General features: G+C 39.0%; 1 protein-coding gene and 1 pseudogene across 1 annotated transcript in view; one reads left to right on the forward strand and one right to left on the reverse strand.

Annotated features, from left to right (window-relative positions):
• The first annotated feature begins 477 nt into the window (after positions 1-477).
• LOC140487655 (hydroxycarboxylic acid receptor 1-like) lies at positions 478-1,737 on the forward strand (annotated as a pseudogene).
• Positions 1,738-2,260: 523 nt separating this feature from the next.
• Positions 2,261-17,852, reverse strand: part of kntc1 (kinetochore associated 1) — a 154,309-nt gene continuing 138,717 nt past the window's right edge. Inside the window, exons 60-64 of the mRNA XM_072587416.1 lie at positions 12,372-12,501; positions 11,932-12,021; positions 9,625-9,770; positions 5,453-5,543; positions 2,261-3,293 (exon numbers count right to left, since the gene is read on the reverse strand). Of these exons, the coding sequence (XP_072443517.1) occupies positions 3,270-3,293; positions 5,453-5,543; positions 9,625-9,770; positions 11,932-12,021; positions 12,372-12,501 (481 nt within the window). The 3' untranslated portion in view covers positions 2,261-3,269. The remainder of the gene's footprint in view (positions 3,294-5,452; positions 5,544-9,624; positions 9,771-11,931; positions 12,022-12,371; positions 12,502-17,852) is intronic.

A 17,852-nucleotide genomic window follows, 5' to 3' on the forward strand; every position in this document is an offset into this window, starting at 1 on the left:
TCAAGAGTGAAAGAACAAAGATTTAGGGCACACGGATCTTTAAAAAGATGGGTTTGCACGTGGAAAACGTCATAAAAGGTTCATTGAAATGTTGGGGTTTTACTTTATTGCAATAAATATTGAAAACAAAAAGAATCACGAATTTATGCAATATCCTAGTTCGGCTATAGTTCCAGTAAAATACAGCTCCAGAGACTCAGCTGTAGAAAGAATAATGTAATCCCATCGATTTTCTTCAATGACCCAGCACATAAAATGCTATCAACAATAAAGGCCCAGTTACAAACTCTTTAAACAAAAAGGACTCTTAAAGTAACTGGAATTGAAGTACCACGAATATTACTATTTCAAAATTGTGACATGTTTTAATGTGCATCACGTCTCACAAAAAGAACTGACGAGACAGCAAAACTATATATATCATATAGGCGACCTCACCGCAGCATTAAACATCATTGTCGAGACAACAGTGCAACGATGAATATTTCGTTTGAATTTGACGGAACAACGCTGATCAATATTGTCATACCGTTGCTGTTGGTAGAATTCATTCTAGAATCATCGGCAATGCTGTTGCTTTGTGGATCTTTTGCTTTCAGATGAAACCTTGGAAACTGAGTACAATCTATTTGTTTAACCTGACAACAGCAGATTTTCTCTTGCTGTGTGGCCTATCATTTCGTTTGGCTTCCTGTGTAAACAAAAAGGACTGGATCCTCGGAGATATCGCCTGCCGTGTGTTAGTGATGGTGTCGTTGAATCGTGCAGGCAGTCCTGCCTTTTTCACACTCGCGGCAATAAATCGTTATTTTAAAGTTGTCCAACTTCACCATAAGTTCAATTCTGTGTCACAAAGATATGCTATAGTGGGCGTATCTTTTACATGGACTCTAATGCTATTAATGACCTCGTACCTTCTGTTTGAAAGGCACGTGTTTGAGCAGAAGAACCTTACATATTGTGAGAGCTTCCATTTATACGAGTCTTTTAATGTTGCTGCAACTTGGCATGATGTATTTTTTGTAACACCACTTTGTATTATTCTGTTCTGCACATTCTCGATCATTTCAAAACTTCAGCACAAACACAGTGAAACTAGAGAAAAATATAAAAAGGCTATACGTATTATGAAAACTGTTGTATAATATTATTCATACTCTGTTTCTTACCCCGTAACAGCGGCAGGCTAATTGTGACCCCCACCCTTCTCTCTGACCTGTCACCTCCATCCCCACCCCCATTCACCTATTGTACACTATGCTACTTTCTCTCCTCCCACCCACCCCCAAATTTATCTCTCCACCCTGCAGCCTCTATTTCTGATGAAGGGCTTTTGCGTGAAACGTCGATTTTCCTGCTCCTCAAATGCTGCCTGACCTGCTGTGCTTTTCCAGCACCACTCTAATCTAGACTCTGGTTTCCAGCATCTGCAGTCCTTGTTTTTACCTAAATGTGCTGATAACACAAATCAAACAAGTTTGATGATATTGTGGCTTACAAGGCTACTGTTGAGGGATTTTATTATTACACTGTGTCACTTATATTAACAGCATGCTTGATCCAATTGTCTACTTTTCAAGTTCAAAGTTTTAAAATGTTACTCGTTGAAGGATGAGTAAGATGGAAATGATTAAAAAGACTGGAAATACATCTTACACTTCCGAAACCAACAGCTAAAAGGTTTAGATAAGAAAAAAATTAATAAAATGGGCCAAACAAGAGCTTCAAGTGATTTAAGATGAATAATCAATCTGAATTTAAGTAGGATGACATGGTTTTTGAAAAAAACGTATGCAATGCAAAAACAACAAGCATCTCTCGCTTACCAGGAAGGCTGCAATGAACATCCGCACCCAGCCGAGAATGTAGAATCTGTGGAACATTGGACAGTGGAGCAGGAAATTGAAGCTGGAAACAACTATGTCAGATTGTAGGCTACAGTCTTAAATGTACACTTTACCTGTGCCCTGCAGACCCTTGTAGATTTGCGCCAGCTTTTTCTCTTGCCAGCATACTGTGCGAGCTTGTGGGACTTGCTACTGCCAGTCAAGAACCACATTATTTGAAAGTACTAGTGTGTGAAATTTGAAATATTGCATGTTTCTGTAATATACCCTGAGTTGAGAACGTGTGCATTTTCATTTTCAATATAAAATCTTTAAAATTAAAAACTCCATTGATCATCAATTGAACAGCCAGAATGCCAGAAAAAGCTAATAAAATGTATTTTTTCTTTAATCATTTAACATTGTACAGTTGCCATTGCAAATTGCTTCAAAATACAAATGATAACAGTAAAAGTACATTTTAACATTGTAACTTGTTTTGAGTGCATTAAATTTTTATTGTGAAACAAAGAAAAAGGAAGCTAGTTTACAATATTTTAATTTTTTTTCTATTATTTTTCTATTTCACTGGTCTTAAAATGTTTCAGAAAGATAAATGGATTGAGTGCTGGATAATCATGATCTGGATAACCTGCAGAGACAAAGTGAAACATTTCTGGAGTTATTTTCCACTTAATAGGCAATGTACTTTTCAAAGTTTGCACATGGCTGACCAACTATAATGTCAAATAGATACACTGCAGATCGGGAGCAATTTAAGTCGACAGAGTTTGCATGCACAAATGATTTACGGAAAGTTGGTAGCTGTGCAGTTATGCAGCACTAAAACAAGTTAGATAAATAGTAATTGGGTTGATGGAACACAAGTGCATTAACTCCTCAAGATGCCAATTTTGGAAAGAGGTTTATGCTCTACACGTGTCAGATGTCATCAGGTACATTATCCAGGTGGTAATTCTGCATGCACCTCCAGAGGGTGTATGTAGCCTATGTGATTATAGGCAGCACTAGTCAACACTAACTTTGCCTCAAGAGGACTTGGTCACTAGAAAATAATCGAATAGCAAATAGAAACAGGAACCTTGTTATTTTCCCTTCCCTTGGTTGGAAATGAAGAACATTATCGATACTGGCACCTAGCTTGGAGCATTAACTTAGTACAGACAGATCAATTTCAGACTCAGTGGAAATCCAGTCCATTCCGGTCGGAGGGCTACAACATTTACCTTTCACAACCTTTATTTTTTTTCCCAGAAGTGAAACTATTCAGAAGAAAGCTAATATATATATATTTAATATTAGAACATATGCAAGGATGATTAAATAATAAATGGCAGAATGCTGATATAACTTTCCATAAAGATATCTTTCCATAGGAAGACAAAAAATATTCTTATTATGGTAGCATGTTGACTAGTCGTTCTACTTCTGTTCCTGAAGAAATTCCTGGAGGAAGTAAAAGAATAAAAGTCAAAATTATGCAACAGGCTTAGATTTTAAAACAAAAATAAACAAAAGGTAGGTACTTTCAAGAAATTTTCTGATCAACTAACAGCATGGTCAGTTGTGTAAAACTGAAATTGGGGGAAAAAATCTGGCAGTTTTGGATCCAGTGAACTTGGTTTCAGAAACCTGTTTCCCAAACAAAACCTATCTCCAGCTTTAACTGAAATCACAAGGTTGGTTGGGTAGGAGGATGGAAACAAAGAAGGAAAATTGAAGCTTGAACTCAGATAATAAGTCCAAGAGGCACACTATTGATCAACTTCAAAACTTTTACTGCTGTTGGACAGATTTCCTGAGGGCTGGATCACACATCAGCTTTCTCACGGTAAGGACAGTGTGGATGCAGGAGGTGAACTATCCTCACACTTACTATTACATCCAAGTTGATTAACAGCTTCTGTGATTTGACAGTCCACACCATGGAGGGATTTCTAAGGATGGGTTGCCCAGCTTTCTACTCAGTCTGTTAGTTACAGGTCATAGCAGCAGAAAGACTGCTCTTACCATCAATTTAGTTATGGAGAGCATCACAGCTGACTCTGAACGTATCCTCCTCCTTTGTATATATATAAAGCTGTATACACACTTGCCACACTTGCATTGTTCTTGGGGTAGGAATCCTGGATAAATTTTATCTTTCTCAAAGCATTTTAACATTGAGGTGAACTATTCCCCTCAGCTCGTCAGCCAGGGATCAGCTAAGTTAGTTCAGATCAGAGCAAAGCCAACCTGTCCAGTGAAACTCAACCATTACATAGTGCTTTGAACAATAGGCAAGGTGTCTCATCACATTTCCTATATCAAGATATAAAACCCTCAAAAATTGGAGGTGTAGTGGACAGCAAAGAAGTCAACGGGATTTGATCAGATGGGACAATGGGCTGAGGAGTGGCAGATGGAATTTAATTTCGATAAATGTGAGGTGTAACATTTTAGAAAGGCAATCCAGGGCAGGATTTATACACTTAATGGTAAGGTCCAGGGGAGTGTTGCTGAACAAAGAGACCTTGCGAGTGCAGGTTCATAGTTCCTTGGAACTGGGGACGGAGATAGATAGTTTGGTATGCTTTCCTTCATTAGTCAGAGCATAGGAGTTGGGAGGTCATGTTGCAGCTGTACAGGACATTGGTTGGGCTACTTTTGGAATATTGTGTGCAGTTCTGGTCTCCTTCCTATTGGAAGAATGTTTTGAAACTTGAAAGGGTTCAGAAAAGATTTACAAGATGTTGCCAGGGTTGGAGGATTTGGGCTACAGGGAGAGGCTCAATAGGCTGGGGCTGTTTTCCCTGGACCGTCATAGACTGAGTGGTTTATAAAATTATGAGGGGCATGGACAGGATAAATAGACATGGTATTTTCCCTGGGGTGGGGGAGTCCAGAACTAGAGGACATAGGTTTAGGGTGAGAGGGGAAAAATTTAAACAGGAGCTAAGTGGTAACTTTTTCACGCAGAGGGTGGTGCGTGTATGGAAGCGGTAGAGGCAGGTACAATGCCAACATTTAATAAAAACATAGGGATGGGTATATGAATAAGAAGGCTTTAGAGGGATATAGGCCAAGTGCTGGCACACTGGACTAGAATAGTTCAGGATATCTGGTCGGCATGGATAAGTTTGAACATAGAGATGTACAGCACAGAAAGAGATCCTATGACTCTAAGAAGTGACTCACCACAGGCCTCTACAAACACCGGTCTCCAATTGCTAATTGGAAGTGTACAGTTGCTGAGGACAAGTGACCACCATCCCTCCAAATCAACACCAACATTTAATCTTTATTATAACGTAGTGCCTGATCTCCATGTGATGCTTCATAAAAACAAATGAGACTGAGAACTTCATAAATTTGCAAAAAAAGAGACAAAACTGTGTCTCTTCACTCTGGAGTACCTAATTACACAATGTCTTTTATAAAAAAAATTCTAATACAGATATTATTTCTACAAGGATACCCTCAATATCTTTGATTCTTTGATTTGACTGAATCTATTTTACATCAGTGTTGTACAACCTAAGAGTGACTATTCTGCAAGAAGTTCATTTTGCAATCTTTGTGAGAAAAATATTGTCAAAATCGACTTGTTCTGAAATATGTTTTACCTTTATAATTTCAGCTGGAGAAAGGTTTGGTTTGATGGGTCTTCCTTCATACCTTAGATATTCAGTTACCACAGAGATAGTATCATCTAGGCTGTAAAAGTAAACCTGAATTACTTGCAAGTTGAGATATTAATGAAGAAAAATCAACACTTGTACATCTAATTAGAAAGACACACCCTTTCATGTATCCATTCTGATTATTCAGAAGGCGAAATTGCATTATTGTGTCTTTTATTCAAATATTCTATTTTTTGTTTACCATTGTAGCACTGAGAAAACTTATTGCAGCATCAAAACTGGCTCAACCTCAAACAGATTTGGGAAAAGAAAGGCAAGAATAAGCTCATCTGTTCCATTACTGTCTAGTTTCATGTACCATTGCCCCATGCACCTTATTATGCACTCTAAAGCAGAGAGACATGTTTCAATGCTTGCCTAGTCAGGATATCCCAACCTATTAGGTTGTCAGTGCATTCAATAATAGAGAAAATTTACTTTGTAATCATTGACCTACATCATGAAACAAGTAAGTGGCAAATCTCAGGAAAGTGGAAAGTTCCTCCCAAGACATAAAACACCCATCAAACAAACCCTTGAAGGATACCAAGAGACTTAGTTATTTCAGCTGAAGGTCAAAAATAATGTACAGCTAAAATTACTCTACTTGGTTCAATTCAATATTAAACCCAATGTGTGTTGGTTATATCTTAGCTATCATTTTATTTGGTGCAGGCAAGAATTAATATCGTCATCACTGGTTGTCCATCAATTTGAGGACATCCACTTAGGGTGATGAGTTTAGAATAGAATAGAATCCCTGCAGTGTGGAAACAGGTTGTTTTTGCGCCCAACAAGTCCAGACCGAACCTCTGCACAGTATCCCACCGGACCCATTCCCCAACCCTATTACTCTACAGTTCCCCTGACTAATACACCTAACCTGCATATCCCTGAACACTATGGACAATTTAGCATGAGCAGTTCACCTTAACTGCACACCTTTGGACTGTGGGAAGAAACTGGAGCACCCGGAGGAAACCCACGCAGACGTGGAGAATATGCAAACTCCATGCAGACAGTCACCCGGGCTTAATCGAACCGAGGCCCTGGCGCTGTGAAGCAGCAGTGCTAACCATTGAGCCACCGTGCTGCTGTGTGTTTTCAGGTGACTGAACGGCCAATTCTTAACCTGAAGAGTTCAGGATTTGTACTTCTTGATCTATTCTTTTCTGACATTGTTGTGTCTCATCTTTGAGGCATTTGGACTCAAGAGCATGATGCATTTTGATGGACAAGTTGTTGACATTTTGAATGCTTGTTAGTAAGCTCCTCACAGACAGTAATGTCAATGTCAGTATCAATGTACTACAGGGTGAGTATTAGAGTACTTAGAGTCATAGAGATATACAGCATGGAAACAGACCTTCAGTCCAACCCGTCCATGCCGACCAGATATCACAATCCAATCTAGTCCCACCTGCCGGCACCCAGCCCATATCCCTCCAAATCCTTCCTATTCATATACCCATCCAAATGCCTCTTAAATGTTGCAATTATACCAGCCTCCATCACTTCCTCTGGCAGCTCATTCCATACCCGTACTACCCTCTGTGAAACAGTTGCCCCTTAGGTCTCTTTTATATCTTTCCCCTCTCACCCTAAACCTATGCCCTCTAGTTCTGGACTCCCCGACCCCAGGGAAAAGATTTGCCTATTTATCCTATCCATGCCACTCATAATTTTGCAAACCTCTATAAAGTCACCCCTCAGCCTCCGACATTCCAGGGAAAACAGCCCAGCCTGTTCAGCCTCTCCCTACAGCTCAAATCCTCCAACCCTGGCAACATCCTTGTAAATCTTTTCTGAACCCTTTCAAGTTTCATAATATCTTTTCGATAGGAAAGAGACCAGAATTACACGCAATATTCCAACAGTGGCCTAACTGTGTGACATTTTGTTTGTCCTCCTCTAAAATACAGGCCATTTGATAGCTGAGAGAACAGGACTTGGCACAGCAGATGCTCTTCAGATGGATGCATTGTCTAGTATATCACATAAAACGAAAATAGTGCGGATGGTGGAAATGCAAAGTAAAAAGGAAGTGCTAGAGAAACCCAGCAGGTTCAAAGAACAGTCACGCAGGACTCAAAACATTAATTCTGTTTCTCTCTCCACAGACATTCCCAGACTTGCTACGCTTCTCCAACACCTAGCTTTTATTCCAATCTTTCAGAGTTTGTTTTGAAGGAGTTTTGTCTGAATGTCTGTAAAGCTGGCTTCTTGCTTATTCAAATGTCATCTCACTGAATCTGGAGAATGTAGTGCAGACATTTTTGGTGGAATTTCTTTAGCATTTTTATGTGTCACTGGTACACCATCCAGGATTGGGGTGACAATATACATTAAAACTTTTATTGACTTGCAGATGTCTTCAACACCAACTTAAACACTTCAAAATTGCAACCTAAACAGCAGAACTGGAGCAAGATTTATCTGGTATTTTTTCCCATAGTCTTAAATCAGATGATTAGTGCAGATACGTTCAAACACAGACAATGCCTTGTGATTCCTTTAGCCTTAGCCCAGAGTATTTCTGTTACTATGGTTAATCTATCATCTTTTAGACCCTGAAAATACCAAAAAAGTCCAGCTGTTAAAAAGCCCAACTCTAACATAATGGTTTCCATAACGAAGGAGATAATTAGACCGTGGTAGACATTGCTTAATGAATCTGAATACAAAACACATTTTAGCAAGGCTTAATTTTGGAAAATAGTAAAACAGAATAAAATTACACAAATAACAAGTTCTTTCGTGTGTATGACAACCACTGGAGGATGTTCATATTCAGAGCTCATGTTTCTCTTTTAGTTTGCAGTAACAATATTGTTGAGTCTTCTGTGCTTTCAGAAAGTTTAAATAATGTCCAAGTACATTAAACAGTTTAATTTCATGAAACTGTTCCCTAATGCCTTGCTCCTTTCTGCTGAGTTCCCCCAAATATCACCTTAATCCATGTTTCTTTACATTGCCTGTCCCTCCTCTTCATACATGTTTAAACTTATTTTTGAATATTGGACAATACAGGAACAATTATCACTACCAATCCAAAAAAGCCAGAGACCTTTGAATTCAAGTATTTACATAAATCCAGATGTTTCTGCACAGATCCAAGGCTGTAATTATGCACATGAAGAGTGCTGCAGCTTAAGAGTGAAAACTATGCACTTCATCACGAGAGGTTTTCCAATGCTTGCCTCATCAGGTCTTTCCCACCCACACATTTAAATGAGATTTCAACTCTTTAGGTTGTCAGTGCACTCAATAATGATGATCTACTTTATAGTCATTGCTCTACATCATGAAATGTTGAACTGAAGCACTGTGTGGACATAGGCACAGATCTGTATATCAATTTGCTATAGTGCTGATAATTCTGAATATCCTTCACTTGCAAGGCCTCCCAGGAGAGGCTATTTACATTGAGTAGTTGTATCTTGTAAGAATTCAGAGGTTTGAGTAACAAGGAAATATTAGAGAAGCTGAAACACTCCGTTACAACAATGAAAGTCAAAAAATCCAATCAAAATACACAAAATTACCTTAGCAGAATGTTTAAAAAGTAAGTGGGAACATTTGCTGTTACTGGTCAATGCGATGGAAACTCACAGATGTAAAGATAAAAATCATTGTCAAAAAACAAAGGAAGACATTAAGACAATTGTGATCAGTTCAGCAAAAGGATTATTATTAGAATAAAGAATGCCCCACCATCAATGTTAGCAGGGGCATAATCTATAACAGCTTTCAAAAACAAAGAAGAAAGAATTTCTGTTTTCAAGTCCAGAGAAAGCACTGTGATTAGTTCTTTCAGGGAACTTAATACAAGCACAACAGACCAAATAATTATGGTCAGTTCTGAAGTTCTATAATTCTACATTGTAGAATTGGAGTGATTGTCTCTAAATTGACTGACTCTGAACTTCCCCAAAAACTGAAAGTAATTTCTAGAACATAAGTCACATTTAGAGTAAAAGACACTCTGCAAGACAGGCACAATAAAATACCAAATAAGTATTTGCAACATTGCTGATGTGTCAGATAAAATAAACAAATTTCAAATGTTTTGAAAATGTATTTATAAATGCTGCTTCTTTTCAGGTAAAACTTACCAGCTCCTATCTATAAGGTAATGTGCTAATTCTTCCACTTGTTTGTTGTCAATCATGTGTTGCTTCAGTAAAGGAAATAGCTTTGTCCCAATAAGCTTCTCATACTGTTTTTTGTCTGCAATTCTTTCCAATGCCAAGTCTTTAATCTTCAGAGATTAAAATAAAATTTTACGGGATATTAACACTTTTAAAAAATGGTTTGACTGGCATATTCTTAAAGCAAACTAATAAACATGTTACTTTTGCCCCACAAGTATGAAATGCAATTCTTTAGCATAGCCAAATACTTAAGTCAATTAACCTCTCAGTTCTAGTGAATAGTCTTATTTTAAAATGTTTAATTTAAAACCAAATATAGAGCTAGCTATAGACTATACTTGTAGGATTGAGCAAAAATCCCCTTCTTCTAAAATACTGGACCAAAACCCTGGACTTTTCAAAACCTTTAAAAGAGGGACTGCTAAGCTGAGCTCTGGGTAAAATACACAAACACAGAGATTTCTGTCTGGGACCATTGTTCAGTCTGAAATTCTAATTTACAACTCCAACCTAACAGAACAATCAACCAAAGCTAACACTCTAAACCAAAACTAACTTTCACAGGCTAACTGGTAAAGGCAGTATGGAATCTACACAGGTACTAAACATTCAACTTCAATCAAAATACTTTCACACATCCTCTTAACTACCAGGAAGCCAATTGGTCAAAAGGGAACACCACAAGCACAATGGACAACTTGATTTGAAGGGAGATAATGGGACTCTTAGTCAGAGAATTGCCAGCCCAATCTCACCTGGGAGAGAGCCATTTGTTTCCACAAGCTACCCCACAGGCTTCCACCCCCAACAAGTAGCTTCAGAACCAAGACAACAGAAGCTGAACAGAGAAGCATCATTGGAACAAAGGACATCTGACAGGTGGGAAGCCAACCAAGCACTATCCGAACAAGCGTTTCCAGACATGGGCCTGTTCCAAGCCAAAATAAAACTGACGGCAAGAACCTCAGCAACGAGATGCACTTTAAAACTGCATCTTCCTCAGTGGTGAGCTGAAACTCCCAAGACCCCAAAGTTTCCAACCTAGCAGGGAGGAGAAGGCAGGTGGGGACAGTGCATTGGGACCCCAAGGGTAGGAAGCCTGATTACATATTTTGTAATTAAGACTTGTTTTTAGGTCCTAATAGCGTTCAATCGAGCTAACATTTATTTCATAGTATTGCTGCTCTCTGTATAGTTGATTGTGTCAATTTCACTGTTGATTGAATTTACCTGTATTTCTTGTGTTATATTTACCTTTTGTATTGTAAATAAATGCAGGGATTTTTTTGCCCCAAAACATCTGTCTATGCTTTCTTCATTTCAAATTACCTAAATAAGTCCAGTGTCAACAACCAGGGATCCGAGGGATGATTCAAACCACTTAAAAATCAGGAGATAACAGATTGCAAACCAGAACCCTACATACTTGGTACTCCATCTTCCACTAATACTATTACAAAAATATGTTTGACATATCAACAAAGAAATGGTAATAATGGCCCATTATATTATCTTTCGGGGGTAGAATGAAAAGCACCTTGGTGAATTAGTAAGCTGCTCAAGAACACAGTCAATTAGGCATAGGCTCCTTATGTTCTTGCAAAGTTTAATTAAAATTTTTTTCTAGTGTTTCACTAATGTGTAACTATGATTTTTAACCTTGGCTTCAGCATTGTAAGGATTTGGTCACGCCAGAGTTACACTTACCAGTGCTATTCAAGTTTGTATGGCTGTTTGCACCTACTGTCTTGGACTAAAGTTTTAGCTTTTACCTCCATTATCAGCCCAGCATGAAGCGATTTTAACATTTTTCAAAGCTCATAATGGACAATAAACTACTTAAATAACATTAGATTAGACTACAGTGTGGAAACAGGCCCTTTGGCCCACCAAGTCCACACTGACCCTCTGAAGAGTAACCCACCATGTCCCTCTGACTAATGCACCTTACTCTATGGGCAACTTAGCATGGCCAATTCACCTGGATGGATTGTGGGAGCAAACCTGCACCGACAGTCACCGAGGCTGGAATCGAACCTGGGTCCCTGGCACTGTGAGGCAGCATGCTGCTACTAACATTGTTAGTAGCCAAAAAATAATACTTGTATTCTGACTATATGTCCAGCAAGCTAAATATTTTTAAGTGTTCTTATTTTTCAGGTCTTAAGGATAGACCTTAAAATGTTAACTAATTTTTTTCCTCTTCACAGATGCAGTATTTTTAGTGTTTTAGCAATTTATTTTTGTTTGTGTAATAGGCCATTTTACCTTGGATGCATACCCTGCCACCTCTCCTGTTGTCATGTGATCGATAACTTGCTGCAAGAGGGTAACAGGATCAACCGACAAAAGGAATCCCTGCAACAAAAAAAAATCAATATTAAACATTTACTTCTTATTTAAACAATATTCATGGGAGCATCGCAGCCAAGGCCAACATTCATTGTACATTCCTACTGACTTTCAGAAGGTGGTGGCTAGCCATCTTTTAAAATAGCAATTCATGTGGTATACAGATACACGTACTGTACTCTTAGAAGAATGTTAAATACTACACTTAATTTAATAGAAACAAATTGTTTGTTACTTAATAATTATAATCTAAGTTTATACATTGCCATACAGATATACCCTGTAGTTTAATTGCTTATACTGGAAAACAAATGCACTGCAAGGTGCTCATGCTCATTGCATCAAAAACCACCTACCTGTATTTGCTGTTGCCTTTTCTCAGAATAAGGGATAAGCAGCAGACAACCCAGAGCAAAGGGCAACAACTCCAGCTGTACATATTGCTTTGCAATGCCAATAAGGTCAAGGTCAAGTAAAATAGGACACCTTTAGGATCAGAAAATGAAATGGTATGAGGAACATTTTGAACACTATACAAAGCAAGTGTTAATATTTTTCTGCTAAGGTATTCATTGCACTGAAAAATTAAAGTTAGATGACAAAGTCAAATAAACACATTCCTCCATGCACTTAATCATTTGCTGTTTGTATATTAGAACAGACTTTCTGTAGACACACATCTCTATGTATATATTTATGCAATTTTAAAAATGTTTTATCTGTAAAGGTCATCATGTCAACAGAAAGCTGTTAATAGAAGAGTTAAGTGTAGATGGATGGGAAAATTACTTAAACTAAACATATTTAACAATTGACTACGTCTTGGAAAGCATTGACACATAAAACCAGAAAATTAATGGTATGAGCAGTGTTTAAAAAACAACAAACATAATTAAACAAAATAATAAATACATTAGTGTGCTTTTAATGGTCAAATATATTCACCTTTCACAACTTTTGGTTTTACAGTAAATAATACTATGACATTATTACTATCGAGGCAAACATAGCAACCAACTTACAAACAGCAAAGGTTCTATAAACAACAAATTAGATACTTGTCTACGTAATCTGATGACATCTTTAATTTAGCAATAAATGACAGCTAATCAGAACTTTTTGCTCTTTGAATCAAAATATCAGTTATAATTTTTACTAACTGTATGGTTCAGTCATACAATGACACCTCTGATAATGCCACACTTTCAGAAATGTACTGAATTGCCAATCTAAGTCATGTGCTCGAATTGTGCAGGAGGATTTCAATCCATGGAGAAAACATTTCCCAAAATTTGGCAAAATGTCAATATCACGGAGTTTCACAGAAGGTTTCTCTTTGTGAACTTTAGCAAGTTTTCTCGTGCACTTTTATGGTGCTCATCTTAAGTTTGCACCACTCATCCACGGTGCCACTCTCATGTGCTCAGCAATGACAAAGTGCTCACCAGTGTTCAGGATCTTCTGGCATTCACATGCCAGTGTCATATTTAAAGCCCAGCTGCAAACCAGTTCAAAAACTGCAAGTGGTGAATTGACCTTCACAGTTCCAGCATGCAAGAATTAACAAAGCAAATGGCTGATAAGAGGCAAATGGACACTCCACTTCGCAGGCAGGGACTGTGGACAGGGTGGTGTAGAGTGCTGTCCTCTTTTCCTGGGACCACCAGAGGAAATCACACCACCAGACACTGCCAGCATGGTCTGAAGTTGCCAACTGGGCCAGTGTCTTGTCCACAATCTGGAGGAATGCGGAGTAATGAAGGAATCAGACTAATGACCTTCTGCACTCCATCAGCATAAGTGCCAACTTCAATCTGCTACCTCTCACCGATCTCCCAAAGAGCTTCATGATCCACTTGTCTCACTATTACATATAGCATATTCTTCCATTGAAACTCACCCACCTCTCCTCCAAATCTACTAACCCCTAGTGACCTCTATTCATTCTACTTATTCAGGGCATCTCACCATCTTTTTTGCCAGCCATTTTCATCTCATTAAATCCACCCTCTGTCTTATTATAGGAGAAAAGGATCCGTGATAAAGCAGAGATCCAAAATGGGTGCTGTGGTGGCCAACATTTGTCTGGATACCCAGACAAGGAGAGAATCCAGAGTGCTCATGTGGTGATGCTGTGACCTCCGTGTCCTTTAGCCAAAAGATTCATCATCAGTGAAGGTAGGTTTGCAGTAGACAGTAGTATAGAAACCTCTGGCCAATTTCTTTCAGGAAAGTAAGCTCATTTGACTGTGCTGTGTCACCATGCAAACTTGATGTTGAAAGAGGGCATCAAGTTCATCGTGCACTATAATGGCTACCCTGATAAGATCAATTTCTTAGTGCATTTCTTAGTCCTGGTGCACAACTCCAGCCTACAATGTTCCAACAACTATATGGACATTGGAATATGTGGACCATTATATTTATTTGGTGATGTAATCTGTAGTTTAAATGCTTAAAATTTTTTCAGACAGATCCTAATTGAAAAGAGAAACCAACCTCACAGTGACCAAAACATCTGGTTGGAATGATTAAACAGAGACAGCCATCAAAGCTCATCAGTAATCAGTCCAGAAGTGCAATACAGACAGGCTGAAGATATCAGAGGTAGGATCCAGAAATTGAGAAATTTGAGAAGCAAAGATATTATAGCTGCAGTTGTTTGTGTTACTTCAAGATATCATTGGTGGATCAACGACATTCAAACCATCATAAGAAGAGTTTAGGAAGCTCTGAAAACATATGACATTTTTAGTAAAAACTGTGCTGGTGATACTCTGGTTGGTTGAGTACTGCTGCCAGCAGAGGATAGATTTACAGGGGTAGAAGTGGCCAAAGATAAAAAAGTTTGAGCATTTTTTTTCTGACAAGGAACTAATTACACATTATAGCGCAGAACTGAAAAGACATTTCTGAGGCAGGGAGAGAGAGAGAGAAACGGAGAGAGAGATCTTAAACGTTATAGTATTTTAAAGATCTATAACACCATGCAGACATTTCTAGATCAATCCAAATGAATGGACTTGCTAACATACTGTCAGATAAATGCAGATTAGCTCCTTTTTATCTCTGCATCAATCAGACAAATGACATAGAATCATAGAACCCCAACAGTGTAGAAGCATGCCAATCAGCCCATCGAGTCCATACTGACACTCCAAACAGCAAGCAACCCAGACTCATGCCTTCCCCTACCCCTCTAAACCTGCATTTTCTCTGGCTAATTCAACTAGCCTGCACATCCCCTGGTATTGTGGGAAATTTAGCATGGCCATTCCACCTAACCTGCACCATCTCTGCCTGTGCAGACATTGGGAGAATGGCAAACTCCACCCAGACAGTAACTCAAGGGTAGAATCAAACCCGGGTCCCTGGCCCTGTGAGGCAGCAGTGATAACCACTGGATTACTAGTCGCCCTAAGGCCAGAATACTGTTTTTTGAGGTATCTTATTTTTGAACAACAGAATATAAATCCAATCCAAGTATACAAGAAAGGATTAGGGGTGAAAGAAGAAAGGTTGTGGTGGAAAAGAGATAGGAATACAGAGCAGAGGTCAAGGAGCAGAAAGGGAAAAGTGGTTGAAGGCAGGGGGAAAGAGCGACAGGTGGAGATGGAATGGAGTGGGGAGAGGAGGAGGGACAGATGGATGGGCTGATAGTGGTAGAGAGAGATAGGGAAGAGAAATAGAGGAAAGGATCAGGGAGAGAAAGAGTGAGGGAGCCTGAGCGAGGCAGGGGAAGAGAAAAAGTGAGTGTGAGAGCACCCGCAAGCTAGGGAAGCAAAACCATGTGGCTATGGCAGAGAAGGGGGAAGAAGAAAGTGGAAAGAGGAGGGGGAGGAAAGAAGAAGAGAAAGAAGGGTAAAAAGGGTGGAGAAGAGAGTGGGCTAGATTTGTGTTATCAAGTTGACTCTGGAACCACTTTAAAAATGCTGGCCAGAATTGTTTGAGAAGATTTGTAGCACAGGTTGAGGTCCTGGATATAGGTTTGCTCGCTGAGCTGAAAGGTTCATTTCTAGACGTTCTGTCACCCTACTAGGTAACATCTTCAGTCGGCCTCTGGGCGAAGCACTGCTAACAATTCCTGCTTTCTATTTATATGTTTGGTGATGTCATTTCCTGGGGTGATGTCATTTCCTATTCTTTTTCTCAGGGGGTGGGAGACGGGGTCTAACTAGATGTTTGTTGATAGAGTTCTGGTTGGAAAGCCATGCTTCTAGGAATTCTCGTGCTTGTCTCTGTTTGGCTTGTCCTAGGATGGATGTATTGTCCCAGTCGAAGTGGTGTCCTTCCTCATCCGTGTGTGATGATACTAGTGAGAGAGGGTCATGTCGTTTTGAGGCGAGCTGGTGTTCATGTATCCTGGTGGCTAGTTTTCTGCCTGTTTGTCCAATGTAGTGTTTATTAGTTCTTACACGGTATTTTGCAAATGACATTAGTTTTATTTGTTGTCTGTATCGGGTATTTCAAGTTCATTAGCTGCTGTTCTAGGGTGTTGGGTTTGTGGGCTACCATGATGCCAAGGGGTCTGAGTAGTCTGGCAATTATTTCCGAGATGTCTTTGATGTAGGGGAGAGTGGCTAGGGTTTCTGGATGTGTTTTGTCTGCTTGTTTGGGTTAGTTGCTGAGAAATTGGCGGACTATGTTCACTGGGTACCCATTCTTTTTGAATATATGGTATAGGTGATTTTCCTCTGCTCTGCATAGTTCCTCTGTGCTGCAGTGTGTGTTGGCTCGTTGAAATAATGTTCTGATGCAGCTTCATTTGTGGGTGTTGGGATGATTGCTCCTGTAGTTCAATATTTGGTCCATGTGTTGTTTTCCTGTATATGCTGTAGTTCCCCATTGGCTGTACGCTCTACTGTGACATCTAGGAATGGCAGTTTGTTGTTGTTTTCCTCCTCTTTAGTGAATTTTATGCTAGTAAGGGTATTATTCCAGATTCCCAATTTTCAACAAGAATTTTTCAGAGTATAGGTTTGTTCAGGTCATAGCAAGCACTTTGAGCTGGCTGGTTCCATTGCAGAGATCAGCATGGCCAACACCTCCACAATTTTCATTGACACAGGCCAAGTTTTTCAAGAGTCATGTTGATTATACTTCAGAGGTGCCTTCAGCCAATCTGTATGAGGATTGTTTATATTGTTTATAGGCAAACTCAAAAAGTCCTCAACATGCCTTCCATGCCAAGTGTACTCCCCCACCAAAACCCCTGGCCCATCATGCTGCCCATTCCAAGATATGGCATTTCCATGCCCTTTCATTCATTATACACTATGTAATTAATGAATCCTATAATGATAGTTGGATATCTATACACAAACTCTAAAAAAAGGATTTATTCATAAAAAAATCTCCATACACTACAGCCCAATAAAAAATTAAATCATCCAGAGCCTTTCAAGTCTCAATATCTGAAAATGCAAGGCTATGGAACTAATTAAGCCTGTATAAACAGACATAGTGAAATTAATAAAGATCATATACCAGAATTTTCAATCCAACTAGTGGAAAGTTGGAGCAGTCAGCAACAGAATGGCACTCAGAAGATTCACAAGAAATAATCTCCAAAGCAAATCAACTCAGGCAGATTAAGAATCCTGAGGGGAGAATGGACTGTGCACTTTCTAATGTCCTGTTTCAGCAGCCGTGTGTTAAAAATATTTATAGAGTAGTTGCTGGATCTTATTTAGCTCATTGAATCTACTCCACCATTCAGAGAGATTATGGCTGATTTGATAATCCTCAACTCCACTTTCTGGCCTTTTTCCTCTAACATTTACTGATTAAAAATCTATCTACCTTATCTATCTAATCTATCTCAGTCTCAAATATCC

Source organism: Chiloscyllium punctatum, chromosome 17 (assembly GCF_047496795.1).
Source record: "Chiloscyllium punctatum isolate Juve2018m chromosome 17, sChiPun1.3, whole genome shotgun sequence".
NCBI classification, from domain to species: domain Eukaryota; kingdom Metazoa; phylum Chordata; class Chondrichthyes; order Orectolobiformes; family Hemiscylliidae; genus Chiloscyllium; species Chiloscyllium punctatum.